Below are 21,201 nucleotides of genomic sequence, written 5' to 3' on the forward strand. Positions count from 1 at the left end.
TTAATGGTGAAAGTACCTTCATTACTGACCAGACTCCCTGGGAAGTTTCCTCCTTCCCTCAGATTTAATGAAAGCATGAAAAGCTAGGGAATCTGTAAAGAGAATTTACAGCAGTTATTAAACTGTTTAACCTAATTGCCCCTTTTCCTGTCTGGAATGATGTCATTACCCCCCTCCCCTGACACACAGTTATTTTACACAAGCATCTTGACAGTGACAGCCCCAAACTGGATCCTCAGCTCACAAACAGACAATTACAAATTGCTCCATTATTCCAGGATATGCCTAAATTACTCCCTTGGGGATAAGTACCCCCAGTTTATGAACCCCTGGTTTACAGTGAAGCAAAGGGTATTTTTACCTATTTCTTGGCCAAGTAAATAAGGACAAAAATGCCATATTCCATTCATGAGAATTGTTCCAAAATTCCCATCATCATCATAATCCCATTACTACTAATGGGATATCTCTATTGTTGAAATAAATTAAGACTGTTAGGAGGAAAAAAAAAAGTCTCCTTACTGGTTTTAAGTTGCTCAATAAAGCAACTCAATTTAAAAAAAAAACACCCACACAATAACATACGTGTGTTACTGTACAATTTCTCCCTTTACACTCAGGGAGTTGTCAAGAATGCGATTAGTTTAAATTTCGGGCTTTGTTTTTCTGAATAGAATTTGTGTGTCTTTAAACAACTGATCCATCCAAAAATGCCATCTTGCCTGTTATATGAATCTACATCTGGCATGGCAAAGCAAAGGAGGAACAGATTGGCAAATACCTTTGTCTGGAGACACTAAAAGTTGTCCCCCCCCCCCTTCCAAGCTGGTTCAGCTATTTTCTGTGGTCAACACATTTGTCACACCATCATCCGGTTGCATTTCTTTTTACTACATGCCGTCTGTTAACTTCTAAAATAAAAGGGGGGGGGATGGGGAGGGTGCTGTGCTCACATTCTGTAGATGCAATATGCCTAGCTGTGACTTTTTAAAAATCTGGGGAAAGTGCTATAAAACAAAAGCCCTAACTGCAATGGTTTTATTACTAAAGAACCAGGTTTATTTCCTCCAACATAAATCTGTGCCTATTTAAATTATGGAAACAGAGGAAAAATGGCCTGTATCCTCAATTTTCCTGGAAATTTGATGCCTAGGTGAATTTAGTATGCATCCTGGAGCACTGCCTAAATGCAACATTTGTTAGCCTATATTTCTGTCTTTGAGCTGTAACTCTGTGTGCTTTTTAAGGTCCAAGAGTATACAGAAAGGGGATAAGAAGCATCTTAACAGGATCCCCTTTTTTTAACTTCTTGTGTGCAAAAGAGACTATTCTAAAGAATGTTTATAACACTGCTGTATTTGCAGAAATACTGATATACTGCATGTGGAATTATACCAGCTGCATCTCTGAGGCATAGCCATTTCTTTCCATGTTTCCATTCAGAATTAGTGTTATAGCAAATGCATAGCCCCACGTTTACAAAATTCAAGATCATTATTTATCATTTAACATTATACAAGGTCAGGACATGTAATAGCTGGACCCTGTGACTTAGAAGTTGGGTATCTTTTCATCGCTTTAAGCCAGGCTTTGTTTTCACACTAGTTTGTTGAGTAAATCAAAGTGGCCGAGTTCAGAAAACACGAATAAGGCATAAACTATTATGCACAAGCCCACTGGCTGGGTTCCCACAACATGCAGAGCCAAAGCCAAGCCTACATTATCTTTCAGCGCAATGTGGAAACCCCGCCACTTTCTTGTTCAGTAAGATTTTTTGAACTTGTATTTTCCACAAGTTGGATAAGTACATGAGATCAATATGCACAGATCTGTTTACTCTCATTAAATGTATAGAAAAGTGGACCAATACCATTTGACTGTGGTTGGATTCGAACCATTCTGGCTGCTGTAATTCCATCACTCCTGATTATGGACTACTTCTGTTGCCATGGTGCGACAATATTATTTCTCCCTGTCTCTCTATATATTGCCAAAATATTTTATTATTTCTGGGTTCTTTGTTTAGATACATAGCTGGATATTCTGTTAGAATTTTGAACTTAATTAAAAAAGAAAAAAAAGATGATGGACTTGTTTTACTTTGAAGTGTTAAAAAGCTCTGCTTTTCTGAGGTGCAGAGTGAGCATCATTTGGGGGAATGGAGATCTTTTTATGGCAATTCCAACATCTGCATATGCCTGTCCATCGTAATTGAACTCTAACTATCCATCCAAATTAGCACATAATATAGTAACGTCTGATTAAGTGAATTCTATGATTCTTCTGAGGATGGTGCACAATTCCCCCTGGATTATGGTTTCAATTTTAAGAAATCTCAAAAAGCAAAATGAAGGCTAGTGTTCCATGTAGTTAGTTAAAAATGTATTAGGCTGAAGCATAAATCCAATGCCGGTTAGAGCCTATGTGGAAAGGGAAATGCCAGATGTTCAAGCTGATTTTAGAAAAGGCTAAGGGACATGAGATATTATTGCTGTTGCAAGCTGATTAATTGAGAAAGCCAAAGAATACTAAAACGAAAGCAATAATCATGGGTTTCGTGATTATTGAATGTGTTTGACCATTGACAAGCTGAGAAATATCTTTAGGAAAATGGGAATCTCAGAGCATCTCCTGGGCTGATACATATGCTTTAACTGTAGCCATGTAAGTCCTACATGGCTAAGCAGTGAGGTACTTCTTCTCCAAATGGTCTCAACCCACCTGACAAGTATACCCCAGGAGAATCTACTACCGTTCCCCTGTTTCCACAAAGTGAAAGTATTGTTTCTCGGTTGGTGCATCTGTACTTTAGAACAGCCTCTGCTAGGAATTCAATCTACTCCTTAGCTGTCAGCTTTCTATATGTTATTAAAACAGAGGTTTTTCAGAAAGCCTTCAAGATATGAGTTGATACCATTGTTATAGTAATGGGCATGTTAGAATTCATCATTATATTACTTTGCTTTTGCTTTGCTTTGTTTTTCTATGGATGTTTTATTACCTTTTCTTGATTCATATTGTAAATCTCCAAGATTTACAAGGGTCTCCAAGGATAAATAGCAGGATAAATCCAATAAATGAATTACTCAATAAAATAGTGGATGCTTACGCTGGATCTCCAAAGTAGAGTTTTATATAGAGGTGGGTTTGCATTGGGGAAGGCAGTCTTTCAGGTAAACAAATTCCAAACTATTCATTTATTTATTTAGTGCACTTCTTGGGTGTTTGAAGGCTAAGTCCACACTTGGAGTTGGGCTCAGAAATTATTAGTTTCCATGTTACATTCTAGAGAAAGGCAAAGTATTCTTAAAGAATGAGTTATGGTGTCAAGGCAATGAGAAGAGAGCAAGAGAGAGAATCTAATTTAATCCTAACTTTTTTGGCTTGTTTATTGTTTCCTCAGCAAATGGCTTACTGCTATATAAAACAAAAGCTGAAAGTGTGTGTGTGTGTATGCGTGTCTGTGTGCACGCACATATGTATGAAGGATAGGATGGGCATGACAGCCAAACTAGTAAAAACAGAATTGGACAGAAGCCTTGAAAATATATGAATTAATCTCCTTTTGTTCATCATGAATACTGCAGAAGTGTTTAAAATTACCATTGTTGTCAATGCCAAACAGAGAAAGAATGGGATTTTCTCAGGGTGTGTTTTTCATTGCATTGCAGAATGTTGTGTGCAACATTCCATTTCCCCCCCAAATTGCTTAATACAAAGTCCAAGTACTTGACTAAATGGGCCCTTATTCGTTAATTACTCTGTAGGTTTGCTGGGAAAAGCATAAATGGGAAACATACATATACATTAAAAAGCATAATTGAATGTTAATGTTGATGGGATTGCCAAATTGCACAGAGGCCAAATTTCTCCAAGATGCTGCACATCCCTGCCCCAAACCAGACCTTTATGCAGATGATAACAATATAAGAAGCTTCTTTCTGAGATCACATTATTGTTCATCAACTTCAGGATGTACTTGCTGCCAATGATTTCCTCTCTTCCCCAAAACTAGAATTAAGACTATATATTGAAATTTTAGATTCCTAACTCTATTAATATCACCACTACCAACAAGAAAATGCCATCGTTCAGATAGCAGCTAAGAACGGGGAAGAAATCTGTTCAAATCCTTTCCAATGTGAACATATGTATTTTCATTTTTGATTCTACAGTATATGCAAAATGGAATAATCTGTGCTTCAAAATTCACACTTTCCTAGTTTTGCATTGCAGAGCTTTTTTCCCCATTAAATCTGAAATGCATATGCAGCCAAGCATGTTAAGGAGAAGCGTGCTTTAAAAAAAAAGAAAGGTAGAGGTGGTGCTGTTGAAAATAACATTTGAACCAAGAAAATAATTTGAAAATATGTTAAGTGAGTATAATAACATTCAGGAAAGAGTAGTTTTCATACTGATTTCTTTAAACAATGCAAATGGTGAGTAACCAAGAGTAGACAGTTAAGAAAATTAACCGAAAAACAAACTTGAAAGATTAATACATTAGTACAAGCAGTAAAGGAGCCAGTGTGGTATAGTGGTTAAGGCATCAGGCTAGAAACCGGGAGACCATGAGTTCTAGTCCTGCCTTGGGCACCAAGCCAGCTGGGTGATCTTGGGCCAGTCCCTCTCTCTCAGCCCTAGGAAGGAGGCAATGGCAAACCATTTCTGAAAAACCTTTCCAAGTAAACTGCAGGGACTTGTCCAGGCAGTCTCTGAGAATCAGACCCAACTGAACAGATTAAAAACAAAAAACAAAACAAGCAGTATATTCCTTCCAGAAAATGAGGCTCCCCTACAACTTACTGAGACACAACTTCCTTTGTGTACAGTATCATGATGTAATGGTTGCCTATTCTAAAACACTGTCAGACTCTAGAACAGGAATTCAAAGATATCTGATTTATTAAAGAATAGTATGCAGGATCACAGAGAAAGCTGAGAATGATGAAAGCGCGCCAAATTCAAACTAAAAACCCTCGGTGCAAATGAAATCCCTCCCCCCGTAGAATCTTCTCAAGTTCACAATCCCAGGTGCTCCGAACGGTTTCTGATGGTCTGCGGGAAAAGGCCTCGAACAGATAACATAACCCAAACACATTCCATTGTAATGAATTCAGATACAGAGCTTGGTACAAGGTTTCACAGCAGCTCCCTCCCAAACAGAAACGCGCGTCAGCGCCATGGCATGTGAAACATTACGATGTATAAACTACATTGAAACAGTGAACATGACACAGGATGGATCAATGTTCAGACAGCCAAGTTGCCAATCTCTGCCTTCCATAGAAATGAGCAGAGCTGACCATCATGGAGAAGCAGTTGATAGGACAATATCTATCATTTATCAAATCTCCAACAAACTGTCAGCAGCAAGAAGCTGTTTGGGTAAGCATTCTTTTACTCTGCTAACTTCAAAGTGAGCTTTCCTATATACATTATTACATCCGTCTTCTTTAACTTTTGGGGGCCAATGGATGCATTTGACATTTTAAAAGCATGTCGTGGTCCCTCAAGATAGTTGGAAGATAGCTTACTCCATGGAAGAATGACTTGACCATTCACAACAGAGCTGTTCTGGATAATCATGGTCAGTCAATAAATCACAGCCTGCTTGAGATAAACAACACAGAGAAACTTAAAGGATATACAGTGTGTGTGTGTGTGTCTGTGTGTCTGTGTGTGTGTGTGTGTGTGTGTCTGTCTGTCTATCTATCTATCTATCTATCTATCACACACACAAACACAATGGCTGATCTATTCCCCTCCACCAAAAAGACAACAACCTATTTGTTGTTGCTTTGTATAGTTTTTGTTTGATTGTTTGTTTTGTCACTCTCACATGCTGACAGAGTAACCCTATACTACAACTCAGTAATGAATGGTTCACACACCACATGGAGAAAGTAAGGAGGTGGGTTGGCTTTCCAAAGAACAAGATACTACCTGTGTAGTGGCACATCCCACTTCTGGCAAAAACATGAGAAAAGGAGACTCTCCTGGGTCTAAAGCGGTGGTCTCTTATATTGCCAGTTTATCTGACCACAATCAGGAAAAGGAAAGAAGCAGTGGCACCCATCGATCCTTCTAATTGTCAGATCCTTTCATATCTCCAAAGTCTGGGCTGCTTCTATAAGGAAGATGATGGGATGGGAAGTGGGAATTTCACCATTTAAATGCTCAGGAAGGATGAGAGGACCTTTGTTTCATCCACACCCAAAGTTTGTTTCCACTGCCTGACCTCAGAAAACATTTTGTTCAGTTGCTGCCTAGTTATAGGGGAAACTTTTGCAAGACCAGGTACATATGGAAGAATAATAGGGAAAAGGAGATCTGTGGAGTCCTTGGTGCTCTCTGAGCTTGGTTGTTTGCTTCCAGACATTTCATCACCTGACTAGGTAACATCATCAGTGCTCTCCACCAAGGACTCCACAGTTCAGCCTTGAGCTACATATATTCTCTTCTATTGAAAAAGAGATCTATATAATAATGTGTAAAAAAACATTTTTGTAGTCCTTCAGTCAAGTCTTGCAAGACAGTCATATCAATATACAATGGGTCATCGGTACAAATGTGAACTGTAATATACTGTGTGATAACATGTTTTTTTAAGGTGGAGTTTGAGCAAAAACAAAATACTACAGTCTGATAGAAAGATCACTGCTTGAACATTTTACAATCTTTTTGTCATGTTTTTCTTTAATAATCTTTCTTGCCCACCTTCCTTTGATACTATTGCATTATATCTTACAATTATTGCTGAATTTCCTCACATGCAGATATTTTCAAAACTAAGCCCATTAAGGCATTTTTTTTCTCCTGCTGGACAACCTGTGAATATCCTTGGATCCTATTTACAACAGTTGTTATGAGGTTAATCCTGACAATAAGTGCAAAGTTGAGGGCATGTTGAGTGTTACAGTAATCACTTTTCCCCCCACTTTTAATTTCATGCATTTTCTTCAGGAAAGCAAAGAGAAAGAGACAGATAAAGTTGGGTGGGGGGTGTTAAATATTTCCAAATAAAGAAGAGAAGCCAAGGATTGAATGAGTCAGAACCTGCGATTATAGCATGGCGATAATCAGTCATTTCACATGGTTTAAAAAGGGAATGAGTTGACGCATGTATACTTCACTTTATGTGTGGTGACTTGTGTATAAAGCAATCATTACTGCTCGAACATTTATCACCACAAAGGCAGCATATTTCTATAGAAACTGCTCATAAATTCAGCTGCAGCTCAATAAATTCATAAGTGGGTTTTTCTGGGTAAGGACAAAAAAAGTCCCATTACTTGTTTTCTCCATTGGGTTTAAGAGGGAGAGTTTGCCTAGATCAGAAGTACACAATTCCCATTGGTTGGAGGGCCACAGCAGGTTTTGCATGGCGTGTCAAGTGCTGCACTCCAAAAGTGACTAGGTTGGGAATAAATTTGAGGAGCCTGTGTGTCAGGTCCCCATTGTACTCTGTAGACCACCCAATTCCCCAACATGAAGAAAAAAAGGAGCAAAGTGTTTGTCTCCAGACAGACTGGAAGGATGTTTTTCTGGGAATACAAAAGGGGTGATATGTCAGGATCCCATATTAAAAAGAATATATATATATATACACACACACACATACATACACACACACACACACACACACACACATACACATACACATACACATAGGTAAAGGTAAAGGTTTCCCTTGACGTTAAGTCCAGTCGTGTCCGACTCTAGGGGGCGGTGCTCATCTCCGTTTCTAAGCCTTGGAGCCGGCGTTGTCTGTAAGGACCCGTCCGTGGTCATGTGGCCAGCATGACTCACGGAATGCCGTTACCTGCCCGCCGAAGCGGTACCTATTAATCTACTCACATTTGCATGTTTTCGAACTGCTAGGTGTGCAGGAGCTGGGACTAGCAACGGAAGCTCACCCCGCCGCGCGGATTCGAACCGCCGACCTTTCGATCGGCAAGCTCAGCAGCTCAGCGGTTTAACCCGCAGTGCCACCGCATCCCTTTACACATACACATACACATATATATATGGGTGGTATGTGTCTTACTCAACCTTGGGTCCTCTACCAGAGGCCTGGGAGTTTGAGGGTTCAGCACAGTATCTTAGCTGTTCCTAGCACTGCACTCTTCTGGACAGAGAACTGTAATGTTGCTCCTGGGATCTGCTGGAACCCCTCTCCCAGCTTGGGAGTCACAGCCCCAAGTGCTCCTACCACCACTGGGGCCACTTTGGCCTTCACTTTGCACTTCCTCTCTAGTTCTTCCTTCAAGCCCTGGTACTTCTCCAGCTTCTCCTTCTCCCTGATGTGTTGTCACTTGGCACCACTACATCTATCACCACTGCTGTCTTCTGGTCCTTGTCTACTACCACGTTTAGATGTTTAGTTGATTGGCCACTACCTGCCTGTCCATCTGGATCTGGAAGTCCCACAAGATCTTAGCCCTGTTATTCTCCACCACCTTCTGTGGAATCTCCCATCTGGACTTGGGAGGGTCTAGCCCATGTGCTGTGCAGATGTTCCTGTACACAATGCCAGCTACTTGGTTGTGCCATTCAGTGTATGCTCCTCCTGCCTGAATATTACATCCTGCCACTATGTGTTGGACTGTCTCTGAGGCCTCTCTGCACAGTCTGCACCTCGGGCCTGTCTAGTGTGGTTCAATCAATTATCAATTCCAGTATCAATTCAGAACCTGGGGGAAATGTATATATACTCTGTGTATATGTGTGTATGTGTATGTATAAACACACAGTGTGTGTGTGTGTGTGTCAATAAAATGTTCTTTCTCTCCTTTGAAACAGTGCTCTATCTGAGGTCAGATCATCACCACCCTACTGGCAAGACCTGGCTCTTTCAGAAAGCCATTGGGGATTGATATCATGATGGGTTTCCTCCCTTACTCTTTATTTTATGATGATTTTGACTATTAGGCACCAACAGTCTTCAGGAATGGATTTCATACAACGAAGGAAATGAGCCAACTGTAAAATAATAATAATAATAACAACAACAACAATTGTCTTCCCACAGAGGCAGTGAGTAAATAACAGTGCCTTATGCAGATGATGATGTCTGTGGTAATTTCTCACTCTGATTGATGGTAGAGGTGGCCAGGATTTGTTTTTTGTTTTCCCTTTCATCATAATATTTCACTTTTAGCAGCACAAACTTTCCTATATATTTTCTTTTTTTTCTGTGTAGTTGTGAAGTGCTGTTTTCTATTTACCCTTGCTCTTTCCAGTTTATTCTGTTTGTGCATGCATGTTAGAGTGTTTTCTGAGGTTTGTCCTTTATTTATCTTTGTTATTGTTTTCTTTAATTCTAAAAAAATTCCTTGGTGGGTTCTTGAGAGCAAAAAGTAAAAGGAACATTTTCCAATTCTACTTTGAGGAACCTTGCAATACTGAGGAAGAATCTCTTAAACAGCAGTGATGGGGCAGGTTTTGTGATGTTTCACATCATGGCAGAAGATGTGATTTGTCATTTGTCCTCTTATATTGCTGATATTAGTGTTAATTTTAACCATTTATTTTTGTGTGGAGGTAGCTTGGCTCGGCTTGGCTTGGCACACACATGTGGTTTGCAATAGATCAGCAAGGATTTCCTGATTGTCTATAGTTAAGCAATAACTAGTTAAAGCCAAAACAAATTATCTAGCTTTGTGACTTGTTTTTGTTCAACTCTACTGGCCACTTACAGGGTTTTATGTTTTGATAGAATTCTACCAGTACAGATTCCTATTTGTAGACACTGGGTGTGACTCAGCAGAGTATAGCCTGTAATTGATGTCATTCACCCCCTCACCCATTACTCACTGTCTAGATTTTGTTGGTACAACTTGGAGAGAGAGAGAGAGAGGGAGGGAGGGAGGGAGGGACGGAGGGACGGAGGGACGGAGGGATGGAGGGAGAGAAAAGCTCATAGACACTTGACATACATTCTGGAAATCCACCCCAATGTGCAGGTACCACATGATAGAATAGTTAGCAAGTTTTTTTTTTTTTTTTACATTGCTTTAGATCAGCCATCTCCAACCAGCTGTTTTCCACATACATTGGAAATTGAATCCCCAGAATTCCTAGCTGGCAGAACAAACGAAAACATGCACTGGGAAATCGGGACTGTAGGAGACATCAGGTTGGAGAAAATGGCTTTAGAGAATAATTTAACCCCCCATTCTCTAGGTCTATAGCCCTAAGATTTTGATTTCCATCCTCCCCGGTCATTAGCTAGGCTGCCTGGGGATTTTGCAGTCCAACAAAATCTGGGGATTCAAAGATAAGGAAATATGCCTTTAGAGGCAACAAGCAGGAACTTTCTATCTCTGTCCTTTTCTTACTAAGATATCATTGACAACAGATGTTTCAATGGACCATAATGTCACATCCGTGTGGAATATTTTTATATCACAGCAAAAGGTAGGGGTAGGATTAAGATCTAATAATCCATTGTACTCAAAACAATGTAATAAAACATTATACATAACTGAGGCATATGTGAGCTTTAACATGCTTTATTAATTTAGAATAATGTCCTTAACATCAAAGTCTTATTAAATTAGGTGTTTTGTAGCCTTATAACTGATGTAATGTTGACCTTTCTTTTTCTTTTAACTAAGAAAACATTTTTCCCACTTATATATGAAAGCCAACTCATTCAAGCTTTCAAGGAGAATTGGAAATGTAGTTCTCATATCTAAACGTGTGTCCTGGATATTGACTTAAAAAGAAGGTCAGATTTCTCCAAAGGTCAAGATGCTTTAATTCGATATCTGGGGAACTAAGCGTTATTGTATTATGACCTATAACGTAATTGAAGGAGCTTTGAAGAACAAGGGCATATATTGTCTTTATTTATAAGGGACAGCCTTGGGTTTGTGGATTGAGTACCTAGGGTGTGTGTGCTTTAATATTTACTTTTGGAGATAACACTGGTAATAATTTTCAGTATGAAGTCCTTGAATTAAAATTCTGAACTTACCTCTCCTTTCAGGATTGTGGTAAGTTAAACCTTGTGCTGAGGAACTGTTCCAGCCATTTCTATTAGGGAGATTCAACTGAACTTTACTTCCTGGAGTGAAGTGGATTAATTCAGAATAGATATTTATTTCATTTAGGAGAGAGCAGTTGGGTCTGAATCGCACAGTGTTCCAACTGCATTTCTGGTCCTATGCCAGAAATTTCTGCAAGTTGTATTTCCAACACATATTGGATACAATTGTTTTAGAGAATAATTTCTTCACTTAAAATAGGAGGAGGAGGAAAGAAAAATACTCAGTAACTGGTAAGACATCCTTTAAATCAGATTATAATCAAACTAACATTGACCAACCACATCATAGTATGTTGTGGTATGGGGAGAGATAATTAACTTTTCCTTTGTTCCAAGTAGCTGTACCTTATTATTACTAGTCTCTCATCTTTATATGTTGTTTTTTTAAGCAGCATTAGTATATTCATCTTTAATCCTTCTCTTTCATCTCACACCTCATATAGGTCTACCTCATTTGAGAAGAGGCAGCATCACTCCTTATAAACACCGATTGCAGAAAAAAGCTCTGTCTGAAATTTGGTAGGAATATTCCCAGCTGGAAAGGCTACTATTTCTTCAAGTTTAATCACCAACTCTCCTTTCCCTATTTCATACCAGCTCAGGATTGGCTTCTGAAGCACATTTGATATCCCTGTTATCTAAGCAGATACTCAGTACCTTGATTATTTGTTTGTTTGTTTGATTGTTAAATTTCTTTGCCGCTTATCTCGCATACGACAACTCTGGATGGCTTAAAAATATTTAATATTTAATGTTAGTGTATGAATATTATTTATTCCTTGATTATTTAATTATTTGTTAGTGCATTAATAATAAACTGCCCCCAATTCTTCTGGGATAAATGTTCCTTCTCCCCCCACCCATCCCCCATTCTTATTAAAAACATACATAAAGGAACACTTTTTTTCCCCCATATATCTGCTTGCTTACAATGAAGTCATGAGCATCTGCAGGATCTTGAATAACCAAATAACCAAAGCACCATTGCACCATTGTGCTCCAAGCTCCACCATTTTTATATGAGTGCAAAATCACAATGCACATACAAAAGGGGCAATGGCACAGTGCTGCTTTTGCCATTCGGCCCTCCCTTGCTCCCCCACCCCATAACAGACACTGCTGAACTGAACTTATGTGCTACCCATTTTTCTTTGATCTGGAAAGATAGGAAATGCTGAACTGTGCTTTGTATATCTTACTACCAGAATCAGTTTGGGAACCCTTGAACTGTAGATACATTTCCTTTTAAATGGCTTAATTTTCAGTCCCAAGGGAGGAGTAATACTCCTTTAATGAAGGTAGAATTCATGTTAGATGCACCACAGGAAATATAGCTTGTTTAAATATAGACAGAAGCAATGTTGCACTCTCATTGAGTTTGACTTTTTCTTTGCATAAGGAACTTGGGGTTTTGTTTGTTTCTTTTTAGTTTTGTGTTAGTTTAATGGAGGTGGTAGTGGTGGATGGACAGAAGGATTGTAATATTTTGAGCCTTCTTTTAATGACTGGTCTGAATATCATGCTAGTCCAAGCTTCAGCATACTGAAGAAACCAAGACATCACTTTAAGACCCATGGTTTTTTGGGGGCATAGCATGTTAGTGAAAACAGCAATTGTGTTTTATTCACCTGAGTTTAGGGTTGAGCATGTTGCTTTACCCACCAATATGTGTTCATTCTGGGTGGAAGTGGGTTTAAAATCAGAAAATGAAAGCATTTATTTTTAAGTGACATTTGGGTTGGACCAACAATATGATCAATGGTACTTATTTGGAGTTCGTTTTCCTATAGTTTAAACTGTGTATCTAAAGCATAGGGGCAAAGACAAAAGCTTGCTTCAGACAATATTTGCATCTAGAATGAACATGGACTTGGCAGCAAGATCTGACCACATTCATGGGAAAGCTTTAAGAAAACTTACAAGTTAATTTTAACATTGTAATAATTACAAACTACTATTTGCTCATAATTATCATTTTCTCCTGCAGTTTCCTCTACCCCTTCTTCTGCTTTAGACCTTTATCTAGTGCTAATTATGTGGAGTTTTGCAGGTCCCTTGAGTGTGTGTAACTTGTGTTCTGAAATTAGATGGTGGTAGTCCAGAGGGCTTTGGGGAAGAACTTAAAAGAGCAAAATCATTCCCTTTGTGATTCTTATATGTATGCATTAGTTCTGGTCATTCTTAACAGGCCAAAAATCATATTTTGAGTTCACCAACCAAATGGTTCAAGTCCTTCTTTGCATGGCACATGCTGAGAAGGGGCTGTCTTCATCCAAGTTATTTGAAACTCAATAAATGAGAAAATAATCTTGCTCCTGTTTAAACAAAGGGAAGTGTTAATCCTTACCTCTGTCTGGGTTGTGTGACATGCTTAACTGATTTCATTTGGATAATGCTGTAAACTACTCTCTCCCAACAACATATAATTGGTGCAAATGTGTGCTTATGGTAATTTATCAGCTGCGGTGCTATACATGGAAGTGGAATTAATCCATATCTGCCCCTGAATGGTTTTTATGGCTCATTTTGAAATTTAGCAGTGCTTGATGGGAATATTTCAATTCTGGGCATGCTGGTTTCCAAAAAAGAGGAGGAAAACAATAAATTTAGAGTATATCTGTGTCATTATGAAATTTAGTTCATGAACCTGGCATGAAAATGTTACCAAAGCCTGGTCTTGGGAAGAATTGGGGAAGTTTGGGGAGGGGGTTGGAATGTCTGAATAATCACTACATATGAATAATTGCACAAGAGCTTTCTGTGATTAAAAAAAGGTGATAAGTTCAATATATGTAACTCCTTCCCTCCCTCCCTCCCTCCCTCCCTCCCTCCCTCCCTCCCTCCTTCCTTCCTTCCTTCCTTCCTTCCTTCCTTCCTTCCTTCCTAAAACCTTTTTTTCTGATATGAACATTCAGCTACTTTTTTCATACTTCTATTTTCCCATGCCCCCCTCCAAAGCCCCCCTTTTGTTGGTGTCCTCATTAGAAATATTCTAGTTTTATCTAAAGGGAATTCAAACTGCCAGGTAAAAGAAAAGAATACATTAGTACTGCATTATATATATATATATATATATATATATATATATATATATATATATATATATATATATACACATACATACATACATACATACATACTAGGGTCATTGAAGTTCTGCCACTCACAAAGCCTGGAACTGTTGTGGAGGGTTACACTGTGTGATTTTAAAACCAATTATTTCCTAGGAGTTCAGATGTGGAGGTTGAATTATTGTACTAGGACAAGATCGGAAGCAATTCCAAACATCCAAATAAAGATGTGTGCTGTGTCAGGCATATTGTCATCTGGTCGCTTTACTTTAGGGAGCTCTGTGGCTCCTTGCTGCTTCATGTCCTTAACATTACTGTGATTGTTATTTTTTTTTAAATACTGCACATTAGCTAGATACTTTTCTTGCACCTAATCTCACAAATGTTGAGTCTCAGAAAAAGCAAGAGATCCTCATATGTAGGAAATTGCTGGAGTATTTTGGAAGGGAAGAGGAAATACAGAAGTAACAAATGATGGCAATTTAGCATGAACTGTCCTTGCCTTTTGCAATTGCCCTTGGTAACACCTAGCTGAGCTTGCCTGACCTCAAGAAAAGCTAAACAAGTCTGGACCTGGCTAGTCCTTGGAGGAAACCACAGGAATTCCCAGGACTGTAGGAGAGATTGGAAAGTAATTAATCATCATCATCATCATCATCATCATCATCATCATCATCCTGGAAGAAATCAGTGGCAAACCATTTCCATATTGTTGCCAAGAAAACTACATCAGTGAGTCAGCTCAGTTCATATGCAAGTCTGAAAAAAATGAAATTCTTCAAACACCTCAAGCAGTGAAATAAATTAATAAAACCAGGGTTGAGTGCATGCTCACAATGATGATTGGACTGGTGTCTGTGATACTGGAAATAGAATCCACAAACCTGTCATTGTGTTCCTCTGTCAATGTGTTGGCTTGAGAAACTTTGGAATTCTGAATATGGAAATCAGATCACTTTGTGACCATGTTCATCAGGTTGTTACGACTTTTCTAACTGCCCCCAAATCTCAAGTTCTGGGATGGGAAGGGATTTACAGGATCAGATTTTGAAGCACCAACATGACCCATCAAAGTATTTCAGATCTGCTGAGAAAGACATGGCAGTCATAAGGTTAGACAGGCATGCCATTGATATTTCTACCAGAAGAACCAGACCCAGAAACCTTGATTGATGAGCTTTGTGAAATCATTGGGTGACCTTGAGCATGTTGCTCATTTTTCATCATAATCTTTATTATCCAGATTATTATGAAGATAAATGAGCATAATTTTAGAGGCTTTGTACAGTGACCCATGGATTTCAGCGGGTGAACATATGAGCATCTCAGAATGTCCCTTGAATTCGATTCATAGAAAATGACCATTCCTTACAGGAACACCATCCCTATATATCCTTCTAGGTTCAGGTGAAGAGCTGTTGGCTCTGCCAAACCATTATCTTTTAGAAAAATACTGGACTCTTATTTTTGCTTTGCTTTTCAGAAAGTGTGCATGCATGACCCTGGAGACCCCATAGTTTGGCAGTTCTTATGAATTATAAACTTAACATGGAGACAACTGCTTTGCAAATTTGCTGAAAGGCACCCTAGGGAATTTGAAAGCTGTAAATAAGAATGGTCAAGCTTACAGGTCTTTATATTAGATTTTAGATCCAAGCTGAAAGTAGTATGTTGTCATAAAAAAAAGGCAGCCATTATTATATTTAGCAAGACTGCCAATCTCTCCCTCATCCTCTCTCACACACACACAAACACCCCTCCATATATTAGCAATACACATATCTCCTTGATGTACAAGACTGTTAGGGACAGGAGATTTTTCCTGGAGGAATATTCCAACTTGTGGCTTCCTTGTCACCTCCAAACTGAGGTCTTGCATCCCAGACACAGGTCTGTCTGAAAAGCCTCCAAAATATCCAGGAGCCGTTTCCCCATTTATTGTATGTGAGACTTATCCTTCTATGCTCAGTAGTTCTTAACTTACACTCTAGATCCTGTGCAGGTAAAATGGAAAGATCTCATAGCTCTTTTGCTGTCAGTAAAGGAAGGCACAGTGTTTGCCTATCTTAAACTACCCTTAGATTCCTTCCAGAGACAGTGAAAATAAAAAGAAGGAAGAAGTTGAAAGAATAGAAAAGACAATGTATACAGGAAGTGGGAAAATAAAATATTGCTTGCATGATAACTGCAACCAGCAATATTTTTGCAGCCAAAAGCTGCCCCCCACTCCATTTTTCCAAGCAGCCTAATGCTTCAGAGGACAGAACAATAAAGAAAATGATGACACTGGAACAAGTGGACAATCTTCCCTTATTTAGGATTCGGGGTTATTAAATGTTAAGGGTGTGTTCAGCCTATTGTAGATTAAATCATCTTTATTCAAAAGCTTTATAGTTCATGAAATCATTGCTTTGCCATGAAACATTGGTGGAGCGATCTTTAGAGATTTCAGGGGCCACTCAGATTATGGGTCACAGGTCCCCTACCTCTGTTTTAAGCTAAAATTAAGGAACTTATTTTTTTTTAACTATGACATGCCAAGATAACCTATTAGTCTGTATGCATGCATACTCAACTATAATGTAAAACAGTCTCATTGTCGCAAATCCCATGTTTCTGGGTTTCTTTTCCACTTCGTCTCACTGGTCTCATCTTTCTGTCATATGTTCAGCAGAAGCCTGATTTTGCTTTTTCTGTCCCTAGCTAACCAACATGATGAACAAGGCTGAAAAAAATAAGAGTCTGCTGCCTGGCATGGATTCTAATTGGCTGTGATAGTGGTCGGCTGCAGATTTGTTTATAAACTAGAAAATCTACAAATTGCCAGCCATCTGCCCAGAACGGTCTGCTAATGAATGCCTGTAGCCTGCAGATCCATACACTGATTGCCTGTATGTCTCTGGGCAATCACCTGAGGTTATCTGCCTGAGCTTGAGACCTGGAAATAAATTGTGACTTAACTGTCACTGGTTAATTCCCATACATCTGAAATACCTGTCACAAAAGTGTAGATGGTACACTTTTTAAAAAAATGTTTTGATGGAGGGTATAGTTTCTGCAATTAATTTACCTGCTCTGCTGTACCAATTACTTTGGTGTGGTTAAGCTTAAGCAGATTTGTATCAGCTCTCCAGAATGGAACAATCTTTTGCTCACAGTTTGCTGGGGAGTCAGGTATCTTTAAGATTCAAAGCTTGTGACTCCTAAAAAAAAAATCTTAGGAATCACTCTTCCCAATTCCTAAGGTTCTGTGCTTTGGTTTTGTTCCATCAAAAGCTTCCTTATGATATTTTTCAGCCATTTCCCTCAGCAATGTGGTTGCTTTTAGCTTTATCTTTGGAGATATTTCACTTTATAACTGTATTTCTCCTATTTCTAAAGAGTCTTGGTGTGATGACTCATCTGGGGAGGAGAATGGGGTTCTGTATTGCAACTCTACCCCCACATCCTCTCCAGCAGCCAACAGCCAAATAAGCAGGGATTAACACCAAACAAACAAGCAGAAAACAATACCCCAATCAAAGAACTACCAAGGAGAAAACACCAACATGGGCAGGGCAAGCTACTGTATATAAACAGGGAGCACACCCCACACTCACTTGCACTGATGGTGTTATCTAGTTGGGTAATGAAACATCCAAGCCAACAACCAAGCTCAGAGAGCACCATGGACTTCACAGTTCAACCCTGAGCTATATATATTCTCTTCTATTGGGATCTACCCCCTCTGTCCTATTCCTTCCTTTTTTCCATTAGCCCTCCAGGTTTTGTTCCTCTTCTCTTCCTGCTTACTTACTATTTTTCTCCTAATGTGAAGATTCAGAGCAGAAAAGCTCTCATTCTTTCTTTACCAACTCTGTCCTCCCCGTTCCTTTTTCCAACACCCTGTTTTATTAGTGTCTGTGTTTATATATACTGCTATATGGATGTTCAAGGAAATGCACAGCAATTTCCCCTTAAGCTTTCTTCACTGTTCCTGTGCCCAATCTAACCCTCTCTGAATGAACTAAATGAGTATTTAGTTCATATTATAAACATTTCCTTCCTTTTCCTCACCTGAATTTACTGTCACCTTACTTTATCAAACAGCTAATAACTGGGGGATGCCATCTGATGCCATCCAAGTCTTTTTTATTCCCATCATGCTCAGTCAACATGGGCAGTGTCAAGGGATTGCATTTTGTCATTTATTTTGATGTAATTCATTTCAAATAGTGACCAGGTTGGGATAAAAATATTAATAGTTCATGAATTGTTTTTCTCCACTTGCTTTCTCTTAAGGTGGAATGGCTTAAGAATGAGGAACCAGTCAATGCTGAACAGGATGAAAATATTGATACCCGAGCAGATCATAACCTAATTATCCGTCAAGCCCGCCTGTCTGATTCAGGGAACTACACCTGCATGGCAGCCAACATTGTTGCCAAAAGAAGAAGCCTCTCAGCCACAGTTGTGGTGTATGGTCAGTAGGTGTGACATGCTGTAACTTCTTGGGTATCTCCCTTGTTTGATCAATATGGTTAATGAATTCATTCATCCATTTCTTTTAAGCATCAGTAAGTTTAATAGAGCACTGAAACAAATGTGGCCCTCCTTCTGGTCTCCTAACAGTGACACGGAGGCAGATCATGCCGTTGTTCCCTTTCCTGACTTCTGTTTATCAACCATGTGTGCATCAAAGCTTACAAAGTATAATTTTATTACTGTTTTTAATCAATAACTTATTAACAGTTCTCTGTTCAGTCAGAGATTACGATCCTTGATTTCAAAAGAGGGTTGAGAGCATAAAAGTTGTGACTATATAAATTCTACATATACTTTGCTGAGAATGAGTGGGTATCAGAGGTACAAAGGCATCAGCAATTGCTCATTAGTGAATAGAAGTGTGTGTGTTTGTGTGTGTGTGTGTGTTGGGGGGATTACATTAATCTAGACCAGGGTTGGGAGAGATGTGGTGCTTCAGATGTTGCTGACTACAGTGCATAGCAACCTCACCAATTATCTGATTTCTAGGGCTGTTGAAACTGAGGTTCCACAGCATCTGGAGTACCAAACATTGTCCTCCTCTGACCAGATTTTCACAGGGAAATTAATATATTTTATAAATGATCTTCTCTCCCTTGCTGTATTGGAAGCCACCGTTTCTTCCTTTTTTCATTTCTTCCTCTTTTCTTCATGTTATTATCTATTTGTTAGAATTTCATAATGGACACAAATTCATGGATGTCCTTTCTGGAGTCATTTGCCCATTGCCATTTTCTCTACATCCATTATGAAATGAAAAGAATGCTCTATTTAAACAGATTGAGCAATGTGTGGAATAAACTTCAAATATCCAAAGGGCTATCATGTAAAACAAGAATTGTTCAGAATTGTTCCAGAAGATAGGAGAAGGAACAGTGGATTTATATTACAGGAAAGTAGATTTCAGGAAAAAAAAAATCCCATGTTGCATGTTCAACAATGGAAAGACTTCCTAGGGAGGTGGTTAACTTCATTCAAGGTGTTTAAACAGGCTGGATAGCCATCTATGAAGGATTCTGAGCTAGAGGATTCCAACACTGAGTAGGCAGTTCAACTAAGTGATATCCAAAGTCTCTTCCAACCCTTCCATTCTATGATGGCAGAGGTTAACGCAAGTTGGAATTCAACCATATTTAGAAGACTATAAGTTCCCCACCTTTTTCTTAGATAGTAAACTCAAGAATCAGTTATATTGCAGAGGGAAGAGCCTATAGCTGTCTATAACTTGCTGAACCTCAACTCCCACCAGATGAAGCCAAGGTAAATGATACTGGGTGTTGCAGTTCAGCAATATGTTAAGATCCAGAGTCTAATGTATACTAATGATACCTGTCTGTACAACAGTAGAACCTGTTAATCAAACTTAAGACACAGAGTAACAGATGACCTTACATAGCTTTTTCAAGAAGCTGGGCCTGAAATGCAGCAGGGAAGTTTCCTACTTCTTTCTTTCTCTGCTTCATCTTTTCTTCTTATTAAAGTACCAAATGACATTTCATTGATTAAGACAGAAGGATGTCTTGACAGCTCCCTTCCCTTCCCTTCCCTCCCATCCCATTGGTTTATCCCTAACATGAAATGTGTTTGGAGAGAATTAAAGTGGTAGAAGCCCATACTTAGTTCCTTACACAAACACATCCATTTATTGACACTGTGTCCTTTATGTAATTGCATCTCAGTATTGCACACCAACATGTAAAATGGAAATTGAGATAACTATCTCATCAATGTTTGCTTGTTTTTAAAGAGAAAATACTGAAAATAGAAATTTGTATAACAAAGATTTGCTCTTTAAAAATGCTAATCTACTATCCGTCTTTTTGGCTCCCCCAACCCCTATATTTGTGCTTGAATAGTGAATGGAGGCTGGTCTTCTTGGACAGCTTGGTCGAACTGCAATGCCCAGTGTGGCAGAGGATGGCAAAAGAGATCCCGGACCTGTACCAACCCTGCTCCCCTCAATGGTGGTGCTTTCTGCGAAGGAATGTCTGTACAGAAAATTACCTGCACATCATTGTGTCCCAGTGAGCAAGACATTATCTTTGTTGCAGGGTGGGGTGGACTGTGGGCCACCTGGACACATGCTCCAGCTTTTTTTTTTTCTTCCAACATCTCAGTTTCTCCAGAATCACAGAATTTGAGGGCCAAATGGTGATTAACATTTTTCTCCACCACTGATTTATGTCTTATATACACTGAGTATTTGTGTTTGTGTGTGTGTGTGTTTTCCCCTTTCTCTTCTGCATATTCCCCATAGGTTTTATTATCTAAAGCTCTTTGAACACCATTGATTGAACACCATGGGTGCTTCAAATCTACAGGTCTAAATTGGAATTTACTGGAGCTGTACTTTCTATTACAAGCATTACTTCCTTCTCTATTCTGAACTGCCTCTCTTACTATGCATGATTTGAACACAGGTACTTCAAACAGACCTGGACAAGGCTTGCACAGGCTGTAAGGTGGAAAATGTGCTGTTTGTAAGGCAGCTAACAAATGTATTGATCCCGAATTTCTCTTAGACGTAAACAAGAGTCCTGCAAGGTTAGC

The 21,201-nt window shown here is 39.0% G+C and overlaps 1 protein-coding gene across 1 annotated transcript in view; it reads left to right on the forward strand.

Annotated features, from left to right (window-relative positions):
* Nucleotides 1–21,201, forward strand: part of UNC5D (unc-5 netrin receptor D) — a 318,482-nt gene that overhangs the window by 218,725 nt on the left and 78,556 nt on the right. Inside the window, exons 5-6 of the mRNA XM_063311165.1 lie at nucleotides 18,409–18,589; nucleotides 20,508–20,675. Of these exons, the coding sequence (XP_063167235.1) occupies nucleotides 18,409–18,589; nucleotides 20,508–20,675 (349 nt within the window). The remainder of the gene's footprint in view (nucleotides 1–18,408; nucleotides 18,590–20,507; nucleotides 20,676–21,201) is intronic.

This window comes from Candoia aspera, chromosome 9 (genome assembly GCF_035149785.1).
Source record: "Candoia aspera isolate rCanAsp1 chromosome 9, rCanAsp1.hap2, whole genome shotgun sequence".
NCBI classification, from domain to species: Eukaryota; Metazoa; Chordata; class Lepidosauria; order Squamata; family Boidae; genus Candoia; species Candoia aspera.